Consider the following 17771-nt stretch of genomic DNA (forward strand, 5'->3'; position numbering starts at 1 on the left):
CCTGTGCCTTTTATCAGAGAAGATTTCTTGAAATGTAAGTATTGCATTAACCACCGTAACTTTGCAAGGAATCATTAGGCATCAAAACAAACCCTTCAAAAAAACAACAAAAACCTTAAATGTGGCCAAATAAAGTAAAATAAGGAAAGAACCTGTGAGCTCAGAAACACCAAAAGGCCTGGAAGACCCTGAAAAACAACTGTGATGAATGACAAAAGATTTCTTTCCATGGTGAAGAAAAAACACTTCTCAGCACTTGATCAGATCAAGAGGACCATCTAGGATGTAGACATGTCAGTGTCAAAGTCAACAATCAAGAAAAGAAAAAAAGCAGGAAGACCAGAGTAAAGTTTGCCAAAAAAAGCTGGTACAGTTGTGGAACATACTAATGATGTTTTTTTTGGGGGGTGTTTTTACCCAATTATCTCCCCAATTTAGTCGTCGCCAATTCCACCCACTAGTCAGGACTCCCCCAGTCACACGATACTATCAACGCTAGGAGGGCGAAGGCTAACACAGGCTTCCTCCGAGACCTGTGAAACCAACCACTGCTTCTTTTCGAACTGCCGCTCACGCCACGTCATTGGACAGCTGAACGCACTCGGAGGAAAACGCCAACCGCCAGATCTGTTACGTCAGCTAACAGACGCCTGTGCTGACTAGCATCACATTGAGTGATGGGGGGAGAAGGGCAGTGTGATAGAGTGATAGAGAGCACAAGGGCGAGGCCAATTGTGCTCTCTAGGACTCCTGGCTACGGATGGCTGTAGCATCACCAGGGATCGAACACGCGATCTCCTGATGATAGGGCCAATGCTTAGACGGTTGCGCCACTCGGGAGCCGCTACTAATGATGTTTGAGACAAAGATGAACTTATCCCTGAATGATAGGAAGACAAGAGTATAGAGAAGAGAAAACTGTTCATCCAAAGCATACTACCTCATCTCTCAAGCATGGTGGAGGTAGTGCCATGGAGTGGGCATGTATGGCTGCCAGTGGAACTGGTTCCCTGTATTTATTGATGTTGTGACTGCTGACAAAAGCAGCAGGATTAAGTGTATCAGGCTATGTCATCTGCTAAGATTCAGGCAAATGCTGCAAAACTCATTGGACGGCTCTTCACACTGCAAATGGAACATGACCCAAAGCATATACCCAAAGCAACCCAAGACATTTGAAGGCAAAGAAGGAGAATGTTCTGCAGTGGCAAAGCCAGTCACCTGACCTCAATCCAATCCAGTATGCATTTCACTTAGGGAAGGCAAAACTGAGAGCAAAAGCCCCAAGAACAAGCGGGAACTGAAGACAGCTGCAGTAAAGGCCTGGCAGGGATGAAACCCACTGTCTAGTGATGTCTGTGGTTTCTAGACTTCAGGCAGTCATTAAATGCAAAGGATCTGGAAGCAAGTTTCAACAATGTACTAGATAATTATGCTAGTTTGTCCAATTACTTTTGCATTTCTAAAATGGGGAAATATGGGCCACACACACATAAGCACCCTGCAGGATGTTGTGATGTTGGTCTGGTCCTCCAATGTGCTTCTGTTTAATATTCCAGACTTTCATCAACCCATACTGGAACCGAACAGTGTTAGTTGCAACCTCAGCCTCAGTGAGAAAAACAGCAAGCTGGCATGGAGCGATAAGCGTCAAAACTACCCTGATCATCCGGAGAGATTTGGCTACATGGCGCAGGCTCTGTGCAAGCAGGGTTTGAGTGGACGCAGATATTGGGAGGTTGAATGGAATGGTCCACAGGTTTATCATATAAAGGGGTGGACAGAAAAGGATGTGGTACTTCTCTTGGTTTCGGACACAACAGACAGTCTTGGAGTTTATGCTGTAGTAATTCCAAAAGCTATTTCTTTCATGATCGTATAGAGATTGATATTTTTGGACCAGTCACATCCAGAATTGGTGTCTATATGGACCATGCATCTGGAATCTTGTCCTTCTACAGTGTGTCTAACATGATGACCCTTCTTCATAGTTTTAAGACCAAATTTGATGAGCTACTCTACCCTGGGTTCTGGGTTTTTGAAGACTCAAATGTGAGAATATGTAAGTATGGTGATAAACTGTCCCCTGAGACACATAGAAGGAAAGATTCTAGCTTGGTGAGGTCAAAATATGACCCAAATTATAGTCAGTTTAGTTTATCCCCATCGTGGAGATACTTGTAGATCCAAGGACACAAATGAAAAAACTGATACCAAACTGGGTCTAAAGCAGAAAATGATTGCTACAAATGCAAAAAATGAAGTGTTTGTACAGAAACAAACGTTACTCACTTCTGCCCTCTAAATGTGTTGTAGTAGAGAAGAACTTTTATTGTTATTGTAAGACCCATGACACAACTCAGTAAATGTTTTCTGCATTTGCCTCAAACCAACTGATGAAAACACACCCGATTAACATTCAGTTTGTTACAATGTAAACATATGATTGTGAAAGATGATAACTGTGGAAAAGAACTGCAGTTAGCTGAAGTAATTGTGGTCAGGCAAATAGGTAATAATAGTGACAGGCCTAGGTTAGAGTAGAGCACTATTCTAATTGTCATACCTACAATATATATTTTTTCTGTTGGTTCAAAACCATTTTTAATTTTCATATTTCTTAGTGTTTGAACACAGCAGCTGTCCTGTGAGGATTTTATGATAAATGGAAAAATATAAATGATCAAAAACTTACTCTGAAGAAAATGTTTTACATGGGCTTGTAAATAAATATTACATGGACATATATCGTCCGCTCTATAATTTTTGGCAACCTTGGTAAAGATGGGTGAAGTATGTCTTGTTGATTATCTCAGTCTCACACTGAAAATAAGACGGAGATCTAATCTTTAATCGAAGTAAATTATGTCAAAGAAACAAGAACAAAAAGCTTTATTAAGTATCAGAAAGTTTCTACCAAAACAATTATTGGCACTCCTGCATTTGGTACTTTTTGTAACCTCCTGTTGCCAACATAAGTGCAGTAAGCGATGAAACAAGCAGTGCTATGGGACAAATTGATGAATCAGCTTCAGTGCATGGAAATAAACACCAGCACCTTATTTGCATATGATGTGCATTGGGCATGGCCAAATTTGCCTTTAGTACATACATAATTTATATAAACCTTGATTTATCGTCATCAACAGGAAGCCTATAAAACAAGCATAAACAGCAGGCTTATATAAAAAATAAGTGTCAAAAAAAAATAATCTGTTTTCATCTGTATTGTTACTGTTATTTTCTTTTTTTGTTGTTGTTATTGCCATGTTTTTATTCTGCTTGGATTTTATTTCTCACCATTGACTGTATTTGCTGTTTATTTTTTTATATATATCTTTTGATTGTTTGATTGTTTTATGCTTTATTATGGTTTTTTTCACCATGTATTGATCGATGTTTCACATTTGTGCTGTGAAGCTTTCTGAGCTTTTAGAAATGTTACAAAATTGTGTAATGTGTTCAATAGGAACCTAAAGGAAATATCTCCACTGTATTTTTCTCTTTTGCTATAGAGAAGAGTTTAGCAACATGTCAAGGCCTCATGGGAAGCAGGAGAATCATGTATGTGGGTTAGACATGGGATGGGAGGAGACTTCCTGTAAAATCATAAAGGACAGTTCTGAAGCATCAACCAAAATGTGCTATTGTCCATCAGGCTATAGTGTATTCCTTTTTTTATTTCTGTGAAATCTGATGGGATCTGTACTTTAACTTGAAATAAAATGGTGACAAAAAAACGCATAAAATGCCTGTATACAGCTTTATTATGGTGATTTAGGGCTATCTGATCTCCCTGACATTGAACTTCTCTGAATGAAATATATTAATTCAAATCTTCCACTAACACCATAAATACAATGTTATTTGGCTAAAGAATTGCTGTTCCCTATTGATTTATTTAACTGAACAAAATAAGTCATTTTTACCTGTTTGGCCTCACCTGTAAAAATTGGAACACTCCATTTATTATGACATAAACAGGAATTTGCATCATCTTGTTGTTTTCTGTCAAATGACCATAAGACAAGTAAAAATTCTCACTATATTTTCTCAATTTACACGCAAAAACAATATAGCAGTAGAATGGGCCGCAGTGATGAGCGCAGTGACTTTAAACGTGGCACTGTTATAGGATGCCACCTTTCTGAAATTTCAAAATGTCAGTTTGTGAAATTTCTGCCATGCTAGATCTGCTCTTGTCAATTGTAAGTGCTATTATTGTGAAATGGAAGCATCTAGGAGCAACAACAACTTAGCCATGAAGCAGTAGACCACACAAACTCACAGAGTGAGGCAATTGTAAGTTTCCAATTTTGTGGGAAGAGTTTGGGGAAGGCCCTCTTCTGTTCCAGCATGACTGAACCCCAGTGCACAAAGCAAGTTCCATAAAGGCATGGCTGGGTGAGTTCGGTGTGGATGAACTTGACTGGCCCACACAGAGCCCTGACCTCAACCCCATGAAACACCTTTTGGATGATGAACTAGAACAGAGATTGCAAGCCAGGCCGTCTTGTCCAACATCAGTGTCTGACCTCATAAATGCTCTTCTGGATGAATGGGCAAACTCCCACAGACACACTGCAAAATCTTGTAGAAAACTTTCCAGAAGAGTGGAAGCTGTTATAGCTGCAAAGGGGGACCAACTCCATATTAATGCCTATGGATTTAGAATGGAATGTCATTAAAGCTCTCGTGGGTATAATGTGCAGATGTCCTAATACTTTTGTCTATATAGTGTATATGGTTATTAGTAGTTATTATGCAACATGTGCACCCTGTCAAGCCAACCACTCCTGAATGCTGCTTATTTTAGGGTAAATTTGTATCACTGTTAGCCGTTTTCAATTATCCTTAAATGAAAATGAAATTGAGTGGCAAATTGGTGCAGTGGGTAGCACTGTCACCTCACAGCAAGGGGGGGCTGGGTTCTATTTCCGGCTGGGTGACCAGGGTCCTTCCTGTGTGGAGTTTGCATGTTTTCCCTGTGTCTGTGTGAGTTTCCCCCCACAGTCCAAAGGCATGCAGTTAGGCCAATTAGACATGCTAAAGTGCCCCTAGGGTGTGTCTGCCCTGCGATGGACTGGTGACCTGTCCAGGGTGTATCCTGCCTTCCACCCAATGACTGCTGGGATAGGATGGCTTAGAAGGTGTGTGTGTATATGTGTGTGTGTGAAAATGGCTTGATTCAAAGATTTTAAGGAAAACATTTTGATCAAAATTACTTTTTTTATTAAAACAAGATTCCCTTCTGCTCTAAGTTGTATACTTTGTATACATATGTTTTTTTCACTAACTTGATATTAATGCAGTAAAAGTAATGTAGAATATGATCTTTTTCAACCCTGTTATTTGGTCAGTTTTTGGTGAAAATGGTAAAACATTCAGTAGGTTATGTTTCAAAAACAGAAATCAGACAAAAACAGCTCACATAGTATTGATGTGATGGCCTGAGATGGAAAAAATACAAGTTTTTTAGGTTTTTACTTCAATTAATATTTTGTCAAACACCAAAGACAAAAGTAAACTTCTTTAAGTTCTGAAGAAAAAAAAATCTACTAATGGAAAGTGCCCACTATCAATTTATTGATTTTGATACTAGTTAAGTAATCTACTGATCGTTTCATTGAGTAATCAGGTAATCAGTGTGGCCAAACAACTAAAATACTAAGCAGATGTTCCAGATGAAAAAAAAATGCTTCTTATACTAAAACACTGTGGCAAAGAATGTGCCAATCAGCAGTAAAGTTTAATTTGTAACACCAAACATTTCATTTCACTTCATATACATAGAAATTCACATGCATGCATTAGTGAGATCCTGCTGGTGTGGGTTTCCTCTCTTTTAGTGATGCACATAAAAGCACTGTACAAAAATGGCTGAAAAAAGTTAGCTCCCAGGCTGCCTTAAACCTTTGAGTTAATGAAACTTCAAATAATACGTTGACAGGGCACAAGACACATATCGTCACTGTACAAAAAATCTCCAAAACACAGACTAGAGCAATTTGGGGGTGGGTTTAGAAGGGGCATACCCTTATTAGTGGTGGAATTCACAGTCCAGCACTAAAGGTTTAACAAGTTGCCCCTCTCGTGATGTCATAATGAGAGTATGTCTGACCTTGTGAGACTTAAGATCGCCCATGAGGTCATTAGCAAATTCAGCGATTCTGCAAGTGTCGTTGTTGCATGTGTTTATACAGATGAATGTGTGAGTAACTGTGTAACGGTGCAGCAGTACAGACTCAGAAAGGATGCCACCAGTGCCAGAACCATAGAGCTCAGCAATGGACTGGAGGATCCACCAGAAGGCCTCGAAAGACACAAAAAAGAGAACAAAACAGATATGAATCATAAGAAATAACCCAAATCTAATCTGCATGGCTTCAAAGGTTTTGAGCTGATGCTTAGCTGCTGTCCCCATTTTCCTTCCTCAGAGTGATGTGTTTCTGGGTATCAGGGAGAGTCTCTGAGCTAGCTGAGTGTGTCGATGGATGATGGCTGTTGAGGTGAAACGTCATTTTTCCTTGCCTGCTGGTTATAAGTGACATAATCAAAGCTCAGACACAGACAAAAGTAACTACACTTCAATCAGAAATTACAGGAACATGAAGTTTGTCTTTTGAATGGTTTGATTAATCATGGTTAACATGACTAGGAACATGAACTAACAAGGCAAAAAATTATTTCACTTTGAATTCCAGCTTGATCTTGTTAGTTAGTGCTCAATTATGCATCCATCATGTTTTTAAAAATCAGCCCATTCTAAATATTGTTGTTGTTCTAAAAATAAAAAAAACACAAACAAGTATCAAGTAACTTTACAGGAAAAAGCAAAAATGTCCATAATATTAAATGCAAGATAATGTAAAATAATTTCATTCCAAGTCATTTTGGCCCATTTCTGTTGGTCCATTCATCGTGAAAATTTTACAGAATGTAAAGTACACCTGTTATGTTCAGAAGATGTAGAAAAACTAAACTGGAAAAAATATATATGATTTTTTTTTTATGGACAGCAGATATGCAGGTTGAGTTTTATGTTGTTTGTTTTGAGGTTACTCAACTTTATCACTTGTGAATAAACTAGATACTATATACAATTAAACAGTACATAGTATGGAGAATTAGTGTTCGGTTAAGAGTGGAAAACAGCAGTTGCTAACAAGACAAAAAACAAGCTGGAGTTGTCCAAGTAAAGTGTTTTAGAGTTAAATACCAAATACTGGCATTGTTATGTCACATTTTTTATAGTTCAAAAATGGCTAAATCTATTGGATCAACTCTTGTAAAATCTACTTTTTTATCTCCAAACTCTGATCTGGAGCAAAATAGCATAAAATAAAACAGATAATAATGTATGGCAAAAACAGTATAATTTTATAAGAATTTGATTTGAGGGAGGATGCAAAAGGGACATGTCATGTTCGGAGAGTGATGAGGCTGGATGTAGTTGAGAACAAACGAAAATAAACTAGAACAAGAATAATACTAAATAACAAACTACAAGCCCTTCCTGGATCGGGGCCTTGTCGTGGCGGAAGGGCTTGTGTGGTCTAGGGATCTTCAGAGCTAAGTCGTCGGGAGCAACATGCTCCTGGTAGGGTCTCCCAGGGCGAACAGGTCTGGAGTGAAGACCCAGACTAACTCGATCCAAAAACCTCCATGATAAACGGACACAGAACATCGTGTACCCTGCCCAGGAGAGGGTCACCGGGACCTACCCCTGGAGCCGGGCCTGGGGGTAGCGTCCCTCGGCGAGCGCCTGGTGGCCGGGCAGCCCACGTAACCCGGCCGGGCTCAGCCCGAAGAGGCAACGTGGGGGGACCATGTGGGCCCACCACCCGCAAGGTCCAGCATGGGGGAGTGGTGCAGTGCCGTACAGGCAGTGGGAGATTGCAGGGGGGCCCTTGGTGGCCTAGGCCCCTGCGGCAGAAACTGGCTCTTGGTACGTGGAATGTAACCTCACTGGGGGAAGGAGCCGGAGCTTGTGCGGGAGGTTGAGAGGTACCAACTAGATATAGTTGGGCTCACCTCCACCCACAGTATCGGCTCTGGAACCAAACTCCTGGATAGGGGTTGGTCCCTCTCCTACTCCGGGGTTGCACAAGGTGAGGGGCGCCGGGTGGGTGTGGGGATACTCACGAGTCCCCGGCTGGCGGCAGTGCAGTTGGAGTTTGTCCCGGTGGATGAGAGGGTCGCCTCAATGCGTATTAAAATCGCAGAGAGGAAAACTCTGACTGTTGTGTGTGCTTATGCACCAAACAACAGGTCGGGGTATTCGGCCTTCTTGGAGCAAGTGGGCGGGGTTCTGGAAAGGGTCCCGACTACAGACTCCATAGTCTTACTGGGAGACTTCAATGCTCATGTTGGCAATGACTGGGAGACCTGGAGAGGCGTGATTGGGAAGAACGGCCTGCCCGATCTAAACCCGAATGGTGAATTGTTATTGGACTTCTGTGCCAGACATGGATTGTCCATAACGAACACCAAGTTCGAACACAAGGATGTTCATAAGTGTACATGGTACCAGAGCTCCTTGGGTCAAAGGTCAATGATTGACTTTGTTGTCGTTTCATCTGACCTGGGACCATATGTTCTGGACACTCGGGTGAAGAGAGGTGCTGAGCTGTCAACTGATCACCATCTGGTGGTGAGTTGGATCAGATGGCAGGGAAGACTGAGGGTTAGACCCGGTAGGCCCAAGCGAATAGTGAGGGTGTGCTGGGAACGACTGTCGGAGGCCCCTGTTCGGAATGATTTTAACTCCCACCTCCGGGAGAGCTTTTCTCATGTCCCGGAGGAGGTAGGGGACATAGAGTCTGAATGGACCCTGTTCAAAACTTCCATTGTGGAAGCTGCCAGGCGTAGCTGTGGCCAAAAGCTTTTTGGTGCCTATCATGGCGGCAACCCAAGAACCCCCTGGTGGACACCGGTGGTGAGGGAGGCCGTCAAGCTGAAGAAAGAGGCCTTTAGGGACTGGATGGCCCGAAGGACTCCCGATTCAGCAGATAGGTACCGACAGGCAAAAAAGGTGGAGGCTGCAATGGTGGCAGAAGCAAAATCCAGGGCGTGGGAGGAGTTTGGTGAGGCCATGGAAAAAGACTTTCGGTTGGCCTCGAGAAGGTTCTGGACAACTGTCCGGCGACTCAGGAGTGGTCGGGGTGGCTGCGCCCAGGCTGTATTCAGCAGGGGTGGAGAAACTCTGACTTCAAATGAGGATATTGTCGGTCGGTGGAAAGAGCACTTTGAGGAACTCCTTAATCTGGGTGACATGCCTCCCTCACGGGAGTCAGGGCCAGAGGCCTCTGGCGTGTCAAGCTCCATTTCCCTGGTGGAGGTCACTGAGGTAGTTGGCAAGCTCTTCAGTGGCAAGGCACCGGGGGTGGATGAGATTCGTCCGGAGATGCTTAAGGCTCTGGATATTGTGGGGCTGTCATGGCTGACACGCCTCTGCAATAGTGCATGGACCTCGGGAACAGTACCCTTGGACTGGCAGACCGGGGTGGTGGTCCCTATTTTCAAGAAAGGGGACCGGAGGGTGTGTGCCAACTATTGGGGTATCACACTGCTCAGCCTCCCTGGGAAAGTCTATGGCAAGGTGCTGGAAAGGAGACTTCGACCGATAGTTGAACCTCAGATTGAGGAGGAACAATGTGGATTCCGTCCTGGCCGTGGAACAATGGACCAGCTTTTCACCCTCTCACGGATTGTTGAGGGGGCATGGGAGTTTGCCAACCCAGTCTACATGTGTTTTGTGGATTTGGAGAAGGCTTACGACCGTGTTCCCTGAGATATCTTGTGGGAGGTCCTCCGGGAGTATGGGGTGCCGGGGTTACTACTCCGGGCCATTCAATCTCTGTATGCCCGGAGTGAGAGCTGTGTTCGTATACTCGGCATTAAGTCAGACTCTTTCAGTGTTAGCGTTGGACTCCGCCAGGGTTGTGCCCTGTCTCCACTCCTGTTTGTGATATTCATGGACAGGGTGTCAAGGCGTAGCCGGGGTCAGGAGGGCATTATGTGTGGAGGCCGGAGGGTGGCGTCTCTGCTATTTGCAGATGATGTTGTTCTTTTGGCTGGATCATATGGATGCCTCCAGCGCACACTGGAGCGTTTTGCAGTTGAGTGTGAAGTGGTTGGTATGCGGATCAGCACCTCCGAGTCCATGGTCTTAGCCTGGAAAAGGATGGTATGCCCACTCCAGGTAGCGGGAAAGGACTTGCCCCAGGTGGAGGAGTTTAAGTATCTCGGGGTCTTGTTCACAAGTGATGGGAAGAAGGATCGTGAGATCGACCACAGGCTGGGACAAGCGGCAGCAGTAATGCGGTCGCTGTACCGGACTGTAGTGGTGAAGAGGGAGCTGAGCCGTAAGGCGAAGCTCTCTGTTTACCGATCGGTCTACATCCCGACCCTCACCTATGGTCATGAGCTGTGGGTAATGACCGAAAGAATGAGATCGCGAATACAAGCGGCAGAAATGAGCTTTCTTCGCAGGGTGGCGGGCTCAACTCTATTTGATAGGGTGAGGAGCTCGGCCATCCGGGAGGAGCTCGGAGTAGAGCCGCTACTCCTCCGCATTGAGAGGAGCCAGCTGAGGTGGTTTGGGCATCTGATCCGGATGCCCCCTGGACGCCTCCCGGTGGGGGTGTACAAGGCACGGCCTACCGGAATAAAACCCCGGGTAGGCAACTATCTCCAAGTTGGCCTGGGAGCGGCTTGGGGTCCCCGGGAATGAGCTGGAGGAAGTTGCGGAGGACAGGGTCACCTGGGATTCTCTGCTCTCCCAACTGCTACCGCGACCCTATCTGGACTAAGCGGTTAACGATGATGATGATGATGATGAACAAACTACAAGGCTTTTAACTAAGAGACACTTAAGCTACAGTCACATTACAAGCCTCATTTCTCAAATCCGTTTTTTTACTCAAATCCTATCTCTCAGGCACGATGGTTTACACTTGTTTAGGTAAGTGATTCAAGTCTGTCATTAATGTGAACAAACCTGCGTCCTGAAATGACCCGCATGCGCACATCCTACTCAGTAACGGCACGTGAATAAATCGCGTGCGTCACGTGCATCATCAGCAAACAGACTAACGGTCAGAACGATCCTTCGCTGTGAAGATAATTAACTCTGAAAACCTCTCAGCTGTTTATTATTAGAGCGAGATGAAGGTGAAAAAGGTGGGATGTATTTCTTTTCCACCGTTTACAAGCTTTTACTTCCAACTTTTATTGAATGATAGCGCACGCGCAGTGGAAAAAAACACATGAATTCTGATCTGAACGTTCACATTAAGGTCGCATGGCCACGAATATCCGATCTAGGACCACATATGAAAGTGACTTAGGTCGGACTTGAAAACATCAGATTTGCGTGTCCACACAGCTCTGAAAACATCAGATCCGAGTCACATTAGGGCAAATAATTGGATTTGTGCCACTTCAACACAAACACAGGGCAGACGTAACCACTGCATACAACATAATGTAGACTAGACTATTGTGTTCTTAAGAGTAATGTTACCAAATTCGCTGGCAATTGGCTTATCTAAGTATAAACTTATCACTATAAGTTATGATGAATCAATGGACGGGAGACGTGACTCGACTTCTTCTATACTACTTTATTCACCACAATGCGGCAGCAAGACTATTAGGGAAAAACAGCACCCTCCAATGTCCATTAATAAGAACACCCAACAGACGGCCAATACATCATAATTACCCTCTTCTTAATGAAGGACATAATCTCAACTAAACTAAGGATGGGGGTAGACTGCCCCAAGACCTTGAGTGGGTCAAGGATTATTTTGCCTTATGTTGGGACCCAACTCACTCGCTAAACTTTGTACAACCAAAATAAATGTCCTGCTTCCACCATAATATTTGTATTACAAGTTTAGTCTCTTTGGTGGCTTGCGAACCCGGAAAGGACATCTTCTTACAAGCTGTGCTGGTGAAGCTGGTGACTTAGCAGGTGGAGTTTCAGGGTGCTCGGAAGTAGTAACAGCAGACCTGCTGGCCATAGACTCCAGTTTATGTTGTTTACTTGCTTCTGACATTGGCTGTACACTGTCAGTGTCCATCAGTTGTGAGCTCTCACTGGACTGCGGTGGTTCTGAGTGCTTGGTGATCTCCGGGTGACAGGCCAACATCTGCTCTGTGTGACGTTTCCAGTGTTGCGAAAATCCAATCTCAACAGTGTAAGACATTGGACCAGCTTTGGATAACACACTCCCAGGCGTCCACTTTTTTTCCCCACACCGATAATCACAGACCAACACTGGATCAGTCTTAGATGAAGTTATTGAATCCATCAAACAAACCTCCGCCACTTAGAATGAGCATCCACTGCCACAAAGAACATGTATCCTTCAAAAGGCCCAGCGAAATCTACATGAATTCGCCGCCATGATGCTCCAGGCCATGGCCAAGGATGTAGTGGTGACAGGCTTGGAGACTTCTGATGATACTGGCATGATGCACAAGTTTTAGATTTTTCTTCAATCTGTGCATCAAGGCCCGGCCACCAAACATATCTCCCTGACCTGAGAGAGGATAGGGTCAGACTTCGTTTCTTTACAGATGTCCGAACTGCATATTGACAATGCTTCTAAATGATGAACCAGATATGCCTCCACTGACCCTACTTTCTCCTTGTGCTGTACTGGAAGTGGTAACCGGGACAATCCGTCAGCATTACCATGTTAAGCGGCCCTGCTGTACTGAATTGTGTAGTTATGGGCAGCAAGCAATAGAGCCCACCGCTGAAGTCTTGCTGTGGCCATGGATGGCGTGGCTTTGTTGGGGCTTAGGATGGTTGTAAGGGGGCGGTGATCTGTGAGCAATGTAAAATGCCGTCCATAGAGGTACCCATGAAACTTCCTGACACCAAAGATCATCTCCAGTGCTTCCCGCTCTACCCGAGCCTAATTTTGCTCAGCCTTACTTAATGTCCGGGAAGCAAAGGCTATGGGTTTCTCCAGACCATCCGGTAGTATATGTGAAATCACCGCCCCAACGCCATACGGTGAGGCATCACATGCTAACCTGATAGGAAGTTGTGGGTCATAATGAGTTAGTACACTTTTGCTTGCCAACTGGTTTTAGGCTTCTTGGAACGCCCTCTCACATTCTGCTGACCAAACCCACTTCACACATTTCTGCAACAGTGCATTCAGGGGATGTAGTATAGTGGCTAGGTTAGGGACAAATCTAGCATAATAAATATGCCCCCAAGTTTTTCATATGCTGGGCATCATCCATACCTGTGAGTAAAATGTCATCGAGAAAACAGTGAACATTGGGGAGCCCTTGCAGCACTTGTTCCATCACTCTTTGGAAGATGGAAGGTGAAGATGTAATTCCAAATGGTAGCCTGTTATAAGCAAACAGGCCCTTATGAGTGGTGATAGTGAGGTATTTGCGGGACTGCTCACTGACTGGCACCTGCAGATAGGCATGTGAAAGGTCCAGTTTGCTAAAACGCTGTCCCCCTGCAAGTGATGCAAACAAATCCTCTATGCGAGGCAAGGGGTAATACTCTGCACAGAGTCCAGGGTTTACTGTTACTTTAAAGACCCCACAAATTCTCACTCCACCGCTCTTCTTAATTACTGGTACAATAAGGGTCGCCCACTCACTGAACTGGACCGGTGAGATCACTCCTTGCTTTTGCAGGCGCTCGAGCTCAGCTTCCACTTTAGATCGGAGTATGTATGATACCACCCGAGCCTGAAGGAATTTTGGCTGCTGATCTGGTTTCAGAGTCAGTGCAGCTTCAAAGTCTGAGCTTTCCAAGGCCTTCTTTAAAGACATTAGAATGTCTTTTGAGGAGTGTATCCAGTGTCTCTACATCAGTTTGGTGTGCCCCTCTTACTGTTTTAATCTCAGCCCAATTAAGTCTTATTCTGCGTAGCCACTCACGGCCGAAAAGTGGAGGTCCATTACCCTTAACTACATAAAGATGGAATCGAACTCTCTGTTCAACTTCACTTTTACTTTAATGACACCCTCAAGTGCAATCATTTCACCAGTATAAGTCTTAAGGACCGTGCTGGTGTGGTGCAGATGTACATGAGCTAATTTGTCTCTGTACAGTTCCTCGGAGATAAGAGACACTGCTGCGCCTGTATCTAGTTCCATCTCAACTGGCAGTCCTTCCACCTCTGGCCTTATCCGAATTGCCGATGACCTAGGGCTAGAGTCATTAGCTGCATTCACCCCTACAGTGTCATTCTGGACAGTTGTAACTTGATGTAATGCCAATTCTGAATGCGTGTCTAAAGATGAATCCCTTTCACTTGCTGTTGTATTAGTTTCAACCTTGTGTATTTGCCCTTTCTTAGGTTTGTCTCAGATTTTTTGTGCTTATCTCTACTTTCTAGCTTTGCTGACCTTTTTCCTGTCTTTTTGCTTCTGCACATACGGGAAATGTGGCCTCTTTTTCCATTGACATGGCTATGTCCACCGCTTTTTTGTATGTGATTGTCGCCTCTGTCAATAACTTTCTCTGTATTGCTTCATTACTTAGACCACATACCAGTCTGTCGCATAGCGCATCCTGTAGGTAATCCCCAAATTCGCAGTGCTCAGCCAGCTTCTTCAGAACAGCGACATATTGCGTAATACTTTCCCCCTCTTGTTGGTTGCGTTTGTGGAAGCGGTAACGCTCTGCAATCACAATAGGTTTAGGGGAAAATGTGCCTGTAACACACCCACTATCTGAGCATATGTTTTCTCTCCCAGTTTCTCTGGAGCAACAAGGCTACGGAGTAAGCCGTACACCGTAACCCCCATGACACTCAAAAACACCGCCACTTGTTTTTCCGCAGTAATGTCATTCGCTTACAAAATGCTCAAACCTCTCAACGTAAGTAGACCACTGCTCTCTTGCTTTGTCGAATGCCTCAATCTGTCCGATGATATGTGCCATTGTAATCCGTTTCTTGACTTTTGCCTAATAGCCTGTACCAGCTGCGCCACTCTTCCAACGTCTGAGTTAGCCCGTTCAATACCAGCTCCGGCTACTCTTTTCCATGCATGTGGTTCCAACCGTACTCGTCGCTTTATTGTGTTCTTAGGGTAATGTTACCAAATTCGCTGGCAATTGGCTTATCTAAGTATAACTTATCACTATAAGTTATGATGAATCAATGGACGGGAGACGTGACTCGACTTCTTCTATACTGCTTTATTCACCACATTGCGGCAGCAAGACTATTAGGGAAAAACAGCACCCTCCAATGTCCATTAATAAGAACACCCAACAGACGGCCAATACATCAGATAGACAACCAATGACTGAAACAAAGGGCTATATATAGCTAGACACAGTAGGGAACTTGACTTACCTCTGAAAAAGGTAGCAGTCATGGTTGCTCAGAAAGCCTGAATGTTTTAAAGTGATTATTTTATAGTCAACATCATCAGTTGAAGCAGTCTCGATGCTCTGCACTCTGAAGACCTCAGCTGGGGAAATAAGCCGTTCAATTTCCTCAGAAGTGCACGTGAAGTTCTCCACATTAACCACAGAACAGGAGGTGATGTTGAACAGCGTGCCTTCATCTGCTGTGATAATATGTTCAATTTCAAGGCTTTCATGGATACTGGCACGTATGAACCTCCCAAAACGCACCTCCGTCTCGTTTTCTGCTGTATACTGGTTGCTTGTGCCAAAGTACACAGTGTAGCATGTTTTGCCGTGGTTAAGAAGTCGTAAGGCATCTGTTAGCAGAAAGTGAAGAGACTTGAAGGGAAATTCGTCGTTGTATGTTGTGGCGTTGCTGCCTTTAGTCTGAACCAGTCTGTTAAATGTCTTTCGGAATTGAAATCTAGAATTCCCATAAGCCTGCAGTGCAGCCAAGTGATGTTTTTGCCCTCCATAAATTTGCTTCTCACAAGTTCCAGTGTGATTCCTCCACATGTCTGCAAAATCCTTATTAGCCTTGAGCTCTTTCTGCAACAGGCCGCCTTGTGCTGTAACTTTCTGCATCATTTTGTCACGACACTCTGAGAAGGTGTCATCGACAGCATCAGGAGCCATGTCCAGCATTCTCTTCTCTGCAGTGACCTATGAAACAGACAGAAAGCTTAACAAAGAAGAAGAAAATACTGAAAAGATATAAACTGGAACTGCAGTACAGTTGTTACCAAGAATCTTTACTACAATAAAGGGATAAGAATAGCTGAAGCTTGCCTTACACTAATCTGATGAAACTTTTAAAGTCACAAAGGCTCAACAAACTTTTAAAAAGGCTCAAAGGCTCAACAAAGTCCAAAAAACAGGCAAAGGTCCAAAAACACAGATCAGTAAAGACAGGCAACAGTACAAAAGGGCTAAGGCAAAAGGCAAAAGGCAAAGTCAAATAACGAAACAAAGGTCAAAAACGTACCGCAAATAACACTCAGGAGAAACGCTCAGTATGTTCTGGAAGAAGCAATACCTCGCAAAGAGCTAAACTACAGCCCGGGCTTAAAAGCTACTCTAACTAAGTCATATGACTGAAAACACAGGTGCAAACATTTAGTATTCGGGTGAGTGCGACCTCTGATAGGAGCGTGTGATCTCTTCAGAGGTCATGTGATTCCCCACAGCATTGTGGGTAATGCAGTCCGTCGAGGTTTCTGAGTTGGAGGGAAGTTGCAGCGTCACGTGATCCTGCTGGGGGTTCTGGGAGCTGAAGTCCAAGCTCTCCAGTGACACGGGTTGATGTGTGACAGGTCTGTTTTCACCGTTGTGGTGTTTTTGTTTTCACTGCATCTTTCAGAAAGCATTCAGTTAGACTACATACAATTACATGCAATACAGTATATGAAAAAGGTTTCAAGTGTGGAGTGCAAGAACTTGGTAATAAGTCAGTGTGTTTTAAGAGTCATGTTAGCTGTGAGAGGCCTTACAATTAGGGTGTTTTGCACCACCTTCCCTGCTGAAAAAAAAATTCTATACTAATCTAAGATGATTTATGCTGGTCTGGTGTTCATGCTGGCATACCACGCTGGTGATCAGCTATGCTGGTCTGTGCAGTTTTTTCAAGATTGTCATGCTTAACAACACTCAAAGTAAAACCACTGAAGGGCAGAGTCACTCTTTTTTAAGTTTTAATTAATAATAGTTGCAATTAACAATTCTTGTAGTTGTGGTTGCCAAGCAACATAACAATCAAAGATAATTTAATAAAAAGCACAATAGCTACATTGTAAAAAGATATTTTCACTGTCAAAGTGCTGTGAAATGTAATGGTCAAAGCCCATGTTTGGGGAAAAAAGGTTAAATGCATGTAAATAAAGCATACATATACTTTTTTAACACTACTGTTTTTAATTTACAGAAATAGAATGTAAATTCACAAAAACAAATGATCACCTTTATAATGGTTTACTGTTATTATTATGGTTAAATATTGTAAGTCAGAATAAATAAAATAGATAGAATAAATAGTTGAACTAGTTGAACATTACAGAAAAAGGCAGTACTTCTAAGAAATTACATGATTGTAATTTTACATATTTTGTCTGGAATACCTGTCACCACGCATTTTATGTTTATTTTTTTACAGATTTATTCCATCAATGTTTTTATGCAACTTTTGGCATATCAAATTTAAAAAAGACTTGATGCAAATGACAAAGGAGAGGTGGATAAGTTTTTGCAGATTAAATGAAATGTGATAAATTATGCTTAAAACACAACTGCCAAATAAATTAGGTAAATGTGAACAGAATAAAGTCAAATGACTGATCAGGTGTTTTTATTTTTGCTTCACGGT

The 17771-nt window shown here is 43.4% G+C and overlaps 1 protein-coding gene across 1 annotated transcript; it reads right to left on the reverse strand.

Moving 5' to 3' along the window:
- Window positions 1-15352: 15352 nt before the first annotated feature.
- LOC118816820 (T-cell ecto-ADP-ribosyltransferase 2-like) lies at window positions 15353-17540 on the reverse strand. Its single transcript, XM_036583414.1, has 3 exons — window positions 17527-17540; window positions 16598-16727; window positions 15353-16075 (listed from the first exon to the last, which is right to left on the reverse strand). The coding sequence occupies exons 1-3, from the start codon at window positions 17538-17540 to the stop codon at window positions 15353-15355; spliced, it is 867 nt and encodes a 288-aa protein (XP_036439307.1).
- Between the last annotated feature and the right edge of the window lie 231 nt (window positions 17541-17771).

The sequence above is a fragment of the Colossoma macropomum genome, unplaced genomic scaffold (assembly GCF_904425465.1).
Source record: "Colossoma macropomum unplaced genomic scaffold, Colossoma_macropomum, whole genome shotgun sequence".
Lineage (NCBI taxonomy): Eukaryota > Metazoa > Chordata > Actinopteri > Characiformes > Serrasalmidae > Colossoma > Colossoma macropomum.

Bases quoted from the DNA above. Each gene is read 5' to 3' on its own strand.
- LOC118816820 (XM_036583414.1), bottom strand. The intron at 16,076-16,597 runs GTGGGGAATCAC...TCTGTTTCATAG, and splicing joins ACTGCATTACCCACAATGCT to GTCACTGCAGAGAAGAGAAT.